Below are 13754 nucleotides of genomic sequence, written 5' to 3' on the forward strand. Positions count from 1 at the left end.
TTCCCTGTCTTCAGTGGTCACGGCAGCAGGAAGCCCATTCTCCTCCAAGGACGGTCAAAAGAGGGGACTCCAGGGACACCCCTGGTGGCGCAGTGGTTAAGAATCTGCCTACCCATGCAGGGGACACGGGTCCGAGCCCTGGTCTGGGAAGATCCCACATGCCGTGGAGCAACTAAGCCTGTGCGCCACAACTACTGAGCCTGTGCTCTAGAGCCCACAAGCCACAACTACTGAGCCCACGTGCTGCAACTACTGAAGCCCACGTGCCTAGAGCCCACGCTCCGCAACTAGAGAAGCCACCGCAATGAGAAGCCTGTGCACTGCAACGAAGAGTAGCCCCCACTCGCCGCAACTAGAGAAGTCCCACGCGCAGCAACGAAGACCCAATGCAGCCAAAAATAAATAAATAAAATAAATGATTTATTTAAAAAAAAAAAAGAGGGGACTCCGCATGCCTAAGCCTTCTATGTGGGAGAGAAAGGCACCGTGCTTGGTCTGTCTCACACTTTTCCTGTTTGGCTTCTCCTGACAATACAATGAGATAAGTATTATTATCAGGAAACTGAGGCTTTGAGAGATCTAGCAACACCCCTGTGATTTCTCCCCTAATAATCTGACAGCACTATTTCAACCTATAAGATTGTGCACTGTCCTTTATAACTCGGTGACCCTCCAGCAGAATCATTTCTTTATAAGAGGCCTATAAAAGTCGAGTGTGGGTAAGCACTTTGGACATTGCCTGAGGTTTAGTCAGGTCCTCTGAACCTATTAGAAGGTGAACAACATGAGGGCAGGAACCTGTTCCGATCACTTTTGTATCTGCATTGCCTAGCACCATCCTGGAAGCATGGTCTATTCCCCATAAATATTCTTTGCTTAACAAGAAACATTATTGTTTGCTCTGCTCTGCTTCCTAAGACAGAAAATTGGAATCCTATAGTTTAGAAAAATTGTCAACAACAGATATTGAAACAAGAAAACTATTTTCTCATGAACCTTCAGGTGATCAGGAAATTTAAATAACTAAAGTGCTGTAAGAAAAGATCTTGGCTTACGAGCCATCCATTTATAGGAACAAGTTGAAGGGGAGTCCATGGTGAGTTAGAACAGTTCGGTAGACTCCAGAACCTAATGACCTGGTAGAATATGAGTAATGATGCTCTTCCCAGGTGGGAATGCCTGGTCCCAACTCCACATTACCAACTTTCAAGGCACCTCTTAGAAAGCAAACTAAAAGATGGGGCAATGTACACAGCCTTTAATTTGAAGCATAATCTGTGGTTAGTGATTCCTTTCGGTAACTCAAATTGCTAAAGGAGAGAAAAGAGCCCATTTTTTCTCAGCTGTAAAGGAGCATGCCATCTAATAATAACTAATATTTACTTGATTTTCACAATGTGATAGTCTCTCTAAATGCTGTAGTTTATTGCATTCTCACCACAACCTTATGAGTTAGATATGATTATTTCCATTTTTACAGAAAACTAAGGTTAGCAGATATTAAACTATTAGTTAATAGTGGAGCTGGTATTAGAACCAAGGTCTGGCTGACCCCAAAGCCCTCTGTAGACTGTCTCTCTTGGAATACAAAGACTAGTTGCCTCCCGAAATGATGGGGAAATAGAGGAGACTGGTCCTGCAGACAGTTCATCTGAGCTCACCCACTTATGGATGCAGGGGTCAAAAGCTCCTATTCGGACCGAGAACTGACCGTTGGAATTTGGCAATGTCAAGGCCAGTCCTGGGCTGCACTAGTATCCACTTGAGGTTAGTGGTTCCAAATTGAAAATAAGACCAGTCAGCATGATGGTATGTTTCTCCAATGATGTTTCACTGGGTGCTGGCAGACAGAAGATGAAGAATTAGATTCTATCAGGGTTATGGTTTTCCCAAGGACTTAATATGGGGGGCGGGGAGAAGGAGAAAGAGAGAGAGGGGTAGAGAGGGAGAGATGGATTTGAAGTTGTATGTAAGAGAGAAATGATAATAATAAACCTGGAGACTAGGGTGGTTAAAAGAGGAAGGAAGGTCAAGAGGAGAGTGAGGAACAGAGAAAAGATCATGGGATAAGTAAATTATAGGAGCTGTTGGGGGTCAAGCTGTTGGGTTAGGATAACAGAAAGAATAAGCTGCAAAGATAGGAGGTGGTGGTTGGAGAGTGGGATGCTTGGCGTTGAGACTACAGTTGGTGTCACTCTGAGAGCAGGGAGCTGGGATAGTTGGAGATCCAGGAAGGGAGAGGAAGTTGAAGAGTTGAGAGACCAGCGTACGAGAAGAATCCATTAGGTAGAATTGGAAATAAGAATTATCATGGGGATAGTGTTGGGGGAAGTGACAGGGATCCAGATGCCAATATCTTCAAGGAATGAGGTAGAATAACACAATGGCTGCAGGGAGTAGGGGTGCTGGGCCATGTGGTCTCTTATTTTCAAGGAGAGTCAGGTTTCCATCAGAGTAAGGAATTGAAAGAAACGTTCAGAGAAGAGGCTGAAGATATTGGGGATTGTGGTGAACCGTGAATTCCTGAGGGCAAATAGAGGTTTCTAGGAGGTGGGAGGGGATGGATTGATGCGTGCAAACATTCACCCAAGCACATTCACTTCTCGGATTTGAGAGCTCAGATTGTCACGAGGGGCAGGGGGAAAGAAGAAGATAGATAGGCTAGGCAGCTCAAGAATGGTTACTTTGGGGAGTTCCCTGATGGCCTAGTGGTTAGGATTCTGGGCTTTCACTGCTGTGGCCCTGGTTCAATCCCTGCAGGCTGCACACAGTGCAGCCAAAACAAAAAACAAAAAAAAAAAGAAGAAGAATGGATACCTTGGTGAGGAAGAAGGACAGTCTCAACCTGGTCCCCAGCCATTCCTCTGTGAGCACTCTGGCCAAAGTGGCTTCTTTCTGTCCTCCATGGTAATTTGGGTAATTTGTAAACTGACAGTGGAAAACCCAGAGATGACTGAGAGTTTACAGAATGAGAAGACCTTGGCACTGATCCAGGAGCCCTCAGTCTGCTGCAGCTGGTGATCTGATCAGTCTGAGACTATACAAGGCCATTGCCCAGGACATTGCCCAGACTGTTGACTCTCCAACTATCAGTGTCCAAGGACAGGGATGGAGAAGAGACAACCATTTTCCATGTTTGCTCTTTCCTTCCTCTGGCTTTCTCCCAGCAGCTCTCTAGAGCACATCCCCATAGCCCAGGGCCCTCCCAGGCAAGCAGTCAGTCAGTCCTGGTGGAAAACACATAATGCATCTGCATAGGTTATTCGGGCCACTGACCCAAATAGGGAGATTCCCGCAATCTGACGTGAATTTCTTTAGGACCTACAACTCGGACTTTCAGACCCTAACTTCTGTTCCTATATTCTGTATTTGAAACCTCTCGACAATAGAAGGAGCACCGCTCTGCTCTCCCCAGACACACCACACACACACACACACACACACACACACACACACACACACACACACACACAGAGAGAGACACCCATCACAGTTCTGTGCAGTCATCCATAAGTTACTTAACCTCTGAGCCCCAGTTTCCCTACCTGTGAAATGGAGACATATTGCCTTCCTTGTTCGAACCACGTAGTCTCTTAAGAGGAGGAAATATTGTTTGGAGTGGAGTTAGAATTCAGGTTCAGAAACAAGGAGATGGTTGGGAGTATTGAAAGCTCCTCCTTCCTTGCTGCAAGAAATATTCAAGCTCTGAAAATTCTGCCTCTCCCCATGAAAAGCACAGAAAAACGATTTCCCAAGCATCGGAGTAGTACAGACATAGTACAAAAAAGCAGGGATCGTTTTAAAACTGGTTATGCTCTAATTTGTAATGAAAGGTCGAAGAGGGTGGGGGTGGGGAAGCCACCCTCCAGCCGGGAATTGGGAGGCAGCGCGCTCGCCGCTGCCGAGCTTAACGGCCGCGGTCGCCTAGCAACGGGCGGCGGGGGTGGGCGCGGGGAGCTCGCCGCCGTTGCTGCGCGCTCTCGGGTCTGCTGGACCCACCAGGAAACTTTGGGGCTCCTGGGCGCCGAGGCGTCGACGCTAGACCCAGCGGACGCCGCGATGCTCCCCGCGGGCTGAGGGCAGAGGATGAGGTCGCGGCCCTGCGCGCCCGGCCGGGCGATCCGTGGGGTCGCACCCACGGAAAGTTGGCGCGCACCTGTCCGCGCCCGGAAGACGCTTGGTCCCTGGGTGGAACTGCCCCCCCTGCCAAGTTTCTTTGACAATTTCTTACCCCTAGTGGATGGGGCATGTGGGACCCCGCGTGGCCCCCGGTTCACGGATTCCGGTCGCTGCGGGAGAGAAACCCGCGCTTTTCTAAGAGACCTACGACGGTAACTGATGCTTAATCCATTAGCCCTGAATGGTTGCGATTCTATTTTTGTTTTGTGCTTTTCTTCTTCCTCCAGACAGTGAGTTTGTGGAAGAAGCCTCATCCGCGCCCTACAGCCCCGAGGAGTTAAGTAAGTCTGCCCCTTTTGGTTTTTCTTCTCGAAATCCAGCCCGAGAACCGGGAATCTGGCGGGCGCCCGGGTCCAATCAGCCAGAGGGGTGGAGAGAAACGGTCAGGGAACACACTTCCCCAGCTGTACGTTCCCTTCGCGGTGAGAACTGGCCTTTTCCTGGCGCGTATGCTTTGGGGGTGGCAGGGAAAGTGTCAGCTGTGCCGTGTGTGTGTGTGTGTGTGTGTGTGTGTGTGTGTGTGTGTGTGTGTGTGTGTGTGTGTGTCCAGGTCCGTGGTGCTGCTCCCTGGAGCGCGGCCCAACAAACTTCCCGATCTGGGGGCCTCTGCAAGCAGCCTGACTCATCCTGCCTGGAACGATGCGGTGCGGGCTGGCTCAGTCTAGCCAGTACCTGCCCCAAGAAGGACATCGTGTGGCTAGTTCCTAACCTGAATTTAATGAAGTCCAGGGCCATAAACGTTCTGGTAATTAAATTTCAAGACTTGGGAGCTGCGTTCCTCCCTGATTTGTTTCTTCTTCAGGTGTCTGGGAACAGGGCATTTCATCTTCCTGTGCCTGTCGTTCTAAGTGTAGATTTGTGGTGGGTGAATGCGACGGTCTTGTCAGAGACAGACTTCCTCCTGTGAAGAGAAGGAAATTTGCATTGTCGGGATCCCTCTAAGTGTTCCTGCCGCCCAGTCTCACTTGGTGGCTTTTGATGGGTTTTTGTTTTTTGTTTTTCTCATTCTAGGGTTTAGTTAAGCTGCTAAAAATCTGGGCTGTCAAGTCTGTCCTTGCTGTTCTTTTATCACCAGCGTGCCTGCCTGCCATGAAATGACAGCTGTTTAAAACCCTGTATCCACACTAAGGCTCTCAGCCTTGGGTACCGTGTGTCTGGTCAGCCTCTCCTCCTGGGCTGTATGTCCTCAGCAAGTCCCACACCACCTGAAGTAAAATTCCACCGCAGCAAGGACTTTCATCCTTTTCTAGGAGCCAGGTACCCAAAATAGGTCTGGATCAAGGATGGCGTTGTGAGGCAGGGAAGAGGACCTTGTTTTATTCAGAAGATGTGTTTCTGAAAAGTTGTGAGGCAGTCACATCTCTGGAAATGGAATCATAAATTAAATGCATGGGCAAAACTAGCTTTTAAAGGTACACCATGGTGAGTCTTTTCATGAAATGAAAATGACAAACCGTAGCTTTGCATGGAGCAGTTTATTAAGAGGGCAGATTCTTGGTGATCTGCTCCACATGTGTTGAATTGTGTATTAATGACACCAGAATTGGTACCATTGCATTCACAGAATGGTTTATGTACCAGAAAGGCCCAGGTGATGGACCCTTTTTGGTTTTCATCTCTTCCCCCCACCCCACCCCCAACCCCCAACAGACTGGACGGCCCAGCTGAGGTGCTGATCAGTAGGGCGAGCCCTTCAGATTAGCAGTAGAAAACTCAGAAAATAACCTTTTTTCTCTTCAGCCCTTCTGTGGGAAAAGCCCAGTTTCTCAAGAGGAGATGAGAGTGTTATAGGAATCCTGGTCCCTCCTGGGCTCTGGGATGGCAGGATGATTGAGAATATAAAACACAAGTCAGAGTTTGAGACCAGGGTTCTGGGTGCTTCACCTTCCTTAGCAGATACGTTAACCAGTCTGTTTTCTCATCTTTGAAAAGCTGGGGTTGTGCCAGCTGGCCTCTAAGCATCATCCAGTTCCAGCCTCCTGAGACGGTAAGCCAAAGGAGGCCCATAGCTATCGGGTATTTATTATTTACATTCGGGTGCCATGCTGTTTGGGTGTGTGGTAGCTCCAAAGGCTTTTTCTCTTCCTGACAGAGCAGCTCATTGGATGAGACTGCATTGTTTCCATGCTATTCAGGTCAAAGAGGGAGCTGGCCTTTCTCCCTTGGAAAGAGTTGTGATGCTTTTGGGTGCTTTTCTAAGACACACAGCAGGAAAGATGCCTCCTACAGCAGTTGATGAGTTTGTCCGGCAGCCATTTTTTCTGGAGCACAGAAGAGCACAGATTCACCCCCTGGCCAGGATCTAAGGGAACTGGAGAAGAGGTGGAGGGAGGTCATAAACACTTAGTTTGAATTCTATCACTGCACTTACCTGTGACCTGTGACAGTTTAGCAGGTGACTAAGCTGCTCTGGGCCTCAGTTATCTCAACCTAATTGGAGACCTTGCATGGCTGGGGTCAGTGGTGTGTGTAGAGTCCTAGCCCCATGTGTAGTATGTGCAGGTATTCAGGAAGTGCTTCTTGCTGTTACTTTATTAGTAGTATTCATTTGAAAGACACTTATTTCCTGTGCATGATGGAATAGCTCTCTCATCAATTGTCCCAACCTATTAACTAAAACCATTTTCATTTCTAGAAATTTCTCTGCAGCTTACCTAGTCTCCAAACACAGATTCTTAGGAATGGTGATCAGGTCGATTGAATTATTTAGTGATTTATTCTTGGAGCAGCGTGTGGAATGGTGTTCCATCTGGGGTCTTCGGTGACGATCCCACTACTTTCTTGTGGCATGTTAGGTAGTTGGTTTTGCCTCCAAATTTTCATGTAAGTCTCCAAATGAACTACGACTTGCTCTTTGGGGGATTTTTTCTCAGTGTTGTGGCAAGATCATGTAATGGAATTAAGTAACCAAAAAGGGGTTTTTGAAAAGAATGGAAAAAGGAGCCTATCTCTAGATGAATGCTGTATTGAAGGTGTCCTCTCATGGAGAGTCCAGAAATATGCCCTGTCTCCTGTGATGGTACCACTTTCTACACCTTTCCATAGTCTTTCTATAGTCCCACCCATAGGTAGAAGTGATGGCCATCTGAGGGGGTGAGAAAGAATGCGTGGAGAGTTGGGATGAACGCAGATGTGATCATGTCTGCCCGTCTAATAACCTTTATCAACTTCCCACTACCTGGAGGATAGACATTTGGCTAGCCATGGGAGGACCTCCATGATTTGCGTCACCCCCAGCCACCATAGCCTTCTAATTACATTGAACTATGGGACAGTCCTCTAACTGCAGCTCTCTTCCTGTTGCCTGCCTGCCTTTCCTCCCCCTTCTCTCCTCCTCCCCGGCTGGCTCCTACCCCTCTTTCAACACTAAGTCCATGTGTCATGTGCCCCTAGTGGTTCTTAACCCTAGACGTTAGAATCAGGGGAGCTATTAAAAGTCCCGAGACCGAGTCCTAACCAATTACATCAAAATCCCTGGAGTGTGGACCAAAGCATCAGTGTTTCATCAGTGTGTACTTTAAAAATTGGATCTCAGTGATTCCAGTGTGTAGCCATGGTTGTTAGCTACCATACTAGGTTGTGGTCACCACACTTTTCTTTGCAAATCTAGCAGCGAGCCCAGTGCCTGGCACATGTAAGTCTTCAGTAAATGCTCGTTGAATGTGTGAGTGAGGGTCACTGCTGAGATGCTTTGTCTTTTCATGTTTATATACTCCTAAAATTGGCCTCTCTGCTTGTCATAACAGTGCCTTGGGGCACTTGAATCCTTTGACCTTTGACCTATATCTCTCTCCTTTGTTCATTCCTTAGGCTTAACCAGTTTATTTTCTTTCTTAAAAACTGAAATCCTAAAACCACTTTTTAGCATAAAAGTAACACATGCTGACTTTAGAAAATTTGAACATTAGAAAGAATAGGGGGAAAGTTCACTCCCTCACCATCCAAAAGCACACAGATGTGTCCTTGTTTCCATAATTTGTCCTAATTTGCTGCCCTTATGGGAGTTGCTTGACCCTCTGGCACACCTCGTTGAGCTCAGTTGAAGCTCTCTTTTGCTCAGACCCTGTGAACTTTCCTGAGTTCCAAAAGGAGTGCTCATGAGAATAGCATTCTTGGGAGAGAGCAGGGCCAATGCCCCCAGGGCCAGTGTACCATGAGAAAGGGTTTTCTTGTGCTATTCTTGCCTTCCTCATTCAAGCAGGATGTAGGGGCTTTATTAGAATAAATGATAACAGTTGTGTAGCTTCTTTAAAATAATGACTTAAATGTTTGCCAGCCCACCCCCTAGCCCTCCTAAAATAGGAGATGAGATTGCATTGTTGGATAAAAGTACTTACGTCTTTCAGAGCGCAGCAGCTGGTAAGTATAAATTTAGGATAGATAGCCTAACTGCTACAACAAACAAGCCCAAATGTCAGTGGCTTAACACCATAAAGACGGTGTTTGTTGCTTGTGTTGTAGTCTAGTGTTGAGCTGTCGAGGGCTCTGCTCCATGTGGTCATGAAGAGCCCCAGGCTCCTTCCCTGCCTTGGCTCCATTCTACCCTACAGCATCAGGTTCCTTCACTGGATCCTTTGAATCCATTTGGCAGACAAGTCAATAAGGTGAGCAAGACCAAGGTATGCTTACCGATGGTTGTCTCAGCCTGGAGGTAACACACTGACCTTCCCTCATATTCCAAAGGTGGAAGCTAGTCCCATAACCTCATCCACATGGAAGGAGGCTGGAAAACGTAGTCTAGTAATGTGCCAGGAAGAAGAGGAGTGCACTTACATTGGTGATCACCAGCTTTCACATGCCTCTTATTGTTCTAACCACAATGACTGAGCTACATCCTGGTCTTTGTATTGTTTAGGATACTGGTTTGGCTGCTACAACCAAGGCTAAAATGACAGTGACTGAAATAAGAAACAAATTAAATTCTCTTTCACTTGGAGCGTAAGCAATCCAGTGCTGATATGGTGGCTTCGTTGTCCTCTGATAGACTCAAATGGAGCTTCCATGCAGTGAGTTAAGGTGGCTGCTTCAGATCCCACCATCACATCCACATTCCAGTCTATAGGAAAGAGAGAAGGAAAGTGGAGGGCATAACCTAAAAGCCGCACGCATTATTTCACTTACATTCCTTTGGACTGAACTTTAGTCAGATGGCCATACCTAACTCCAAGAAGGCTGGGAAATCTGGGTGGGAGTAAGGTGGAGTCTATTACTGGAAAGATGATTGAGTAGGATACAGGGAGAAAGAGGTGCTGGTTAACGAGTAATCTTTTCAATCAGTTCTAGGAAGCATGTCTTAGTGGTTAAGTGCATGGACTCGGAATCATACTCTGTGTATGGTTTGAATCTTGTCCCACCTCTTATTCGCTCTATGACCTTGGGCAAGTTACTTCATCTATATCTGCTTCCTAACCTGTAAAATCATGTGGTGGCTCTTTTCTGATGTCCTTCCAGACCCACTCACCATCCTTCACTACCCTGGTCTGTGCCCTGGAAAACTTACCTTTTGGAATGTAGCCTCTGGCTTCCAGTTTGGCCAGTGAGAGGTACTGGCAGCGTATGGGAGGGTGGAAACCAAGAGATGTCAGGGTACTTAGTCCCTTCCTGTCAGGCTGTGGGATAATGTGGCTGGATTAGTTTAGGCCACTGTTTCCTCTCTTACAGCATCAGATCGTGCTGGGTTCTGGAACCTCCCCTTCTGACTGAGGGGTGGCTCCCACGTGGCTTGCCCCAGGCTGCTTCTCCATCCCGTTTTCCCTTAACCCGCCCATCACACTTTGATCTGCAGTCCCTTCATCAGACTCTCTTCAGTCACTTTTTTGGAGCATACCATCCATTTCCTCTTAGGACCCTAGCTGATATGATGGGGGTAATAATAGTATCAGCCTCAGACCGTGGTGGTGAGGGCAAATGGGTTTTAGAAGGAACCCTTGAATGTCGTAACCATCATTAAATGTTTACTGTGTTTCATGTCCCTAGCCGAATGCTCCTATCCCTTCAGGCATGGTCAAACCTTCTGAAAGACCTGACTTTTGACGTATAAATGAAATAACATGGCCATTCATCTCCTCTTCCCCACCCCGTGTTAGGAAGATGCAGCAAGACCTAAGAGTAGTGAACAAATCTCTTCCTGCATCCAAAGTTTTCTTCCCTCCCATCATATGGGGATGAATAAGGAGAAAGATCCTGGGACTTTATTATTATTCACCTACTCTATGGTGGGCACTTTACAGGTGTAAACAGTCTACCCAGCTTCCCGGCTTGGGGTTTAAATCATGTCACCCACATTGATAGCCCCAAAATAATGATTTCCAAGGATTTGCCTGCCCATATTACTAACAAATCAAGTCTTTCTCTAAGGCTACCCTCTAATTTTAGGCCCAAGAATTCTCAGGGGTGCTTGTTCGCATCCACAGCTTCAGTTCTGGCTGCTCTAGCCTTTTGCCAAGGGAGCTGGAATCCAGATACACCTTACTGAGGCCAGTGGACACCTGGGTTACTGTTCCACGTGCTCTTTCTTCAGAAACCGGTGACCACATGACACAGTCATGGCTGCCGCTGCCCCTGCTTACACCAGGACCTGCAGGCTTGGTGTTTGTTCGCCTGCTGGGAGCCTGACTGATTTCCCAGTGTCCTGCCCTGTGCTGGCCGCAGAGTGGGCCCAGGGCCTTCTAATCATTGCACAAGCCCAGACTCACCGAGGGTCTGGGATCAGATTGGCTACCTTCCCAGCTCTGAGCTGGTCTCTAAACGGCCAGGGCCATTCACCCCATCCCCGGATCCACCCCCAGATCTCTCCACCCTTAGAAGCCTATCTGTCCTCCTTATTCCTCCCCCCAGCTCCGAGCATAGCTTCTGAGAGGGAGGGAGTTTTCACCCCAGTTTAACTTTTCCTAAGGATGATTGACAGTGGAAAATTCAATTCCCTTCGCAGGAAACCTCACCCTACCACAGGGGTGTGGTCTGGCCTCCCCGCTCCAACAAAACAATCACAGAAAGTCTCACCACTGTTACAGTTCCCTAAACCTGGGCACTCAAGTCTCTTCCACAATTGATCTTGTTAAGTTTATCAACTCATTTCATCCTCAGAACAACTCAGTGAAGCAGAAGGAATTATTTTCACCTCATGGAGGAGGAAACAGAGGTTCAGAGGGGTTAAATTATCTGCCCAATGTCACACAGCTAGTTAAAGGCAAAACTTCCATTCAAAATATCATCCTGGCTCCAGAGCCAATCTCAGTTTCTTGGAGAGGAGAATATACAAGTTGCCCTCCTCCCAGGCGGATTTGGTGGTGGGTTGAATGCTATAAATGATGTAAAAGGAACTAGCCCAGGGCCTGCCAGTACAGTATATGGCTGTTGGGTACGTTCTCTGTTGAATAAATGAATGAATAGTAGGTGCTGAAAGCCATATATATATATATTTTTTCTTTAGACCACCAAATAATGATTAATATGCTCCAAAGGAATTTTCCATAACGGGATCTGAAGCAACAACCAGAAAAGCTTCCTTCATTTAGTTCCTGCTGTTCCCGCTCTGTGTTACAGGGCCAAGTCCCTGGGACAGGAAACCTCTTATGGTTTCCTGATGATACTGACGCCATTTCTAAAGGAAACTAGACCTTGGAAGCAGCACAGTTTGGGGCGGGACAGTGGCAGCCTGGAGGGGAATCTGAAAGCATAACTGAGGGCAGGTGGACTTGGGTCTGGGTGTAAAACTCATCCCGACTCCCCTAATGTTTGTGAAGTGACACTACTCATTGCCCAGGAGGTAAGATTTTATTTCAGGATGTTCTCCTTGGGAGGGAGAATGGAGTAGGAAGGGGAAAATGACAATCAATTCTGGGAGATAAATGGTTATCTACCTTGGCTAAAAGAGCAAGGAAGGTGGTATGGAATAGTGGGATAAAATACACACGCGCACACACACACACACACACACACACACACACACACAGGAAAATGGAAAGGGCATTTTCCTTGCCAAAGAGATGTTTTACTAGAAAAATATAGGACTGTGTCCAGTCATTCCTGAATGTTAAACACAAACCACCTAGAAACCATGATATTTCATCAATTGTTAAGGACTTCCTGAGTCTAAAGAGTGTAAAATAACCAGCTTGATCTGTTCAGGAATGCTGATTATGGTTTCTGGGTCACATTCTTAATGAATGATCTTTCTGGAATATGTCCTGTTGGTTTTGGTTTCTCTCAAGTCAGTTGTGCCCATGGTGGTTGCATTAAAATGGCTTGCTGGGACTTGTCAGCTCTCACTGTCTCTCCTGGGTTACCCCTTCCCCTTTTCTCCTTTCTCCCCGCTTCTGGCTCCCTGCCTCCCCCGCCCCCACCTCCGCCTCAGTTCCCCTCAGTCTGTCCCCTCCCCCTTTCCCCTCTTGCTGCCTCCTTCCTGTTCCCATGTTAAGTTGGAATACAGACAGAAAAGGCAGTGCTTGCCTTGCTAGGGCCCTCTGCCAGAAAAATGGAACAGGTCAAATTATAAAAAAGGATTAAAAAAGAATGCTCTTTGGCAAAATGGGGGAAACAGATGTTCAGGGGTGGTTTTGCTGTCTCGGGCTGTCTGCCGCCTGCTGAAACACACTCCTTATAGGATAGCTAGATACAGAAATTCATCATCATGGCACACATGTGGTTGTTTTAATGTCAAATCTGTATCTATATATTTGTCTCTGCTTAATTCTCCTCTCTCCGTGACCTTTGTAGCCCCAAATCCAGAGTTGGCAAGATTACTGACCACCTGATAGAAAGATTTATTTTCAGCCTCTTCTCAGAGGGATTTTTTTTTTTTTCCTGGCTAGGAAATTTTTATTTATTTAAAAAAATTATTGAAATATAAATTTTTGTACAGCAAAGTGATTCAGTTATACTTATATATATATAATTTTTCAGATTCTTTTCCTTTATAGGTTATTACAAGATATTGAGTTCCCTGTGCTGTACAGTAGGTCCTTGTTGATTACCTATTTTATATATAGTAGTGTGTATATGTTAATCCCAAATTCCTAATTTATCCCTGCCCTCCTTTCCCCTTTGGTAACCACAAGTTTGTTTTACAAGTCTGTGAGTCTATTTCTGTTTTCTAAATAAGTTCATTCGTATCATTTTTGTTTTTAGATTCCACATGTGAATGACATCATACGATATTTGTCTTTCTCTGTCTGACTTACTTAGTATGATAAGCTCTAGGTCCATCCATGTGGTTACAAATGGCATTATTTCATTCTTTTTTTTAATGAGTAATATTCCATTGTATATATATATATACCACATCTTTATCCATTGATCAGTTGATAGACACTTGTGTTGCTTCCATGTCCGGGCTATTGTAAACAGTGCTGCAATAAACATTGGGGTGCGTGTATTTTTTCTAATTATAGTTTTCTCTGGATATATGCCCAGGTGTGGGATTGCTGGATCATATGGTAACATTATTTTTGTTTTTTTAAGGAACCTCCATACTGTTTGCATCAATTTACATTCCCACCAACAGTGTAGGAGGGTTGCCTTTTCTCCACACCCTCAGAGGGCTTTTTTTAAAGACTACCAGGAAGAGTGGACAC

At 46.4% G+C, this 13754-nt stretch overlaps 1 protein-coding gene across 12 annotated transcripts in view; it reads left to right on the forward strand.

The window, feature by feature from the left end:
• Positions 1 to 13754, forward strand: part of AMOTL1 (angiomotin like 1) — a 170667-nt gene that overhangs the window by 32497 nt on the left and 124416 nt on the right. For 9 of the 12 annotated variants that reach the window (XM_049714142.1, XM_049714139.1, XM_049714140.1 and 6 more), the window contains one exon: positions 4407 to 4460. In XM_049714142.1, the coding sequence (XP_049570099.1) occupies positions 4407 to 4460 (54 nt within the window). Of the gene's footprint in view, positions 1 to 4406; positions 4461 to 5190; positions 6196 to 13754 lie in introns of those variants that run through there. The other 3 variants (XM_033420352.2, XM_049714145.1, XM_033420353.2) reach the window with 3 other exon arrangements.

Source organism: Orcinus orca, chromosome 8 (assembly GCF_937001465.1).
Source record: "Orcinus orca chromosome 8, mOrcOrc1.1, whole genome shotgun sequence".
Classification (NCBI taxonomy): Eukaryota; Metazoa; Chordata; class Mammalia; order Artiodactyla; family Delphinidae; genus Orcinus; species Orcinus orca.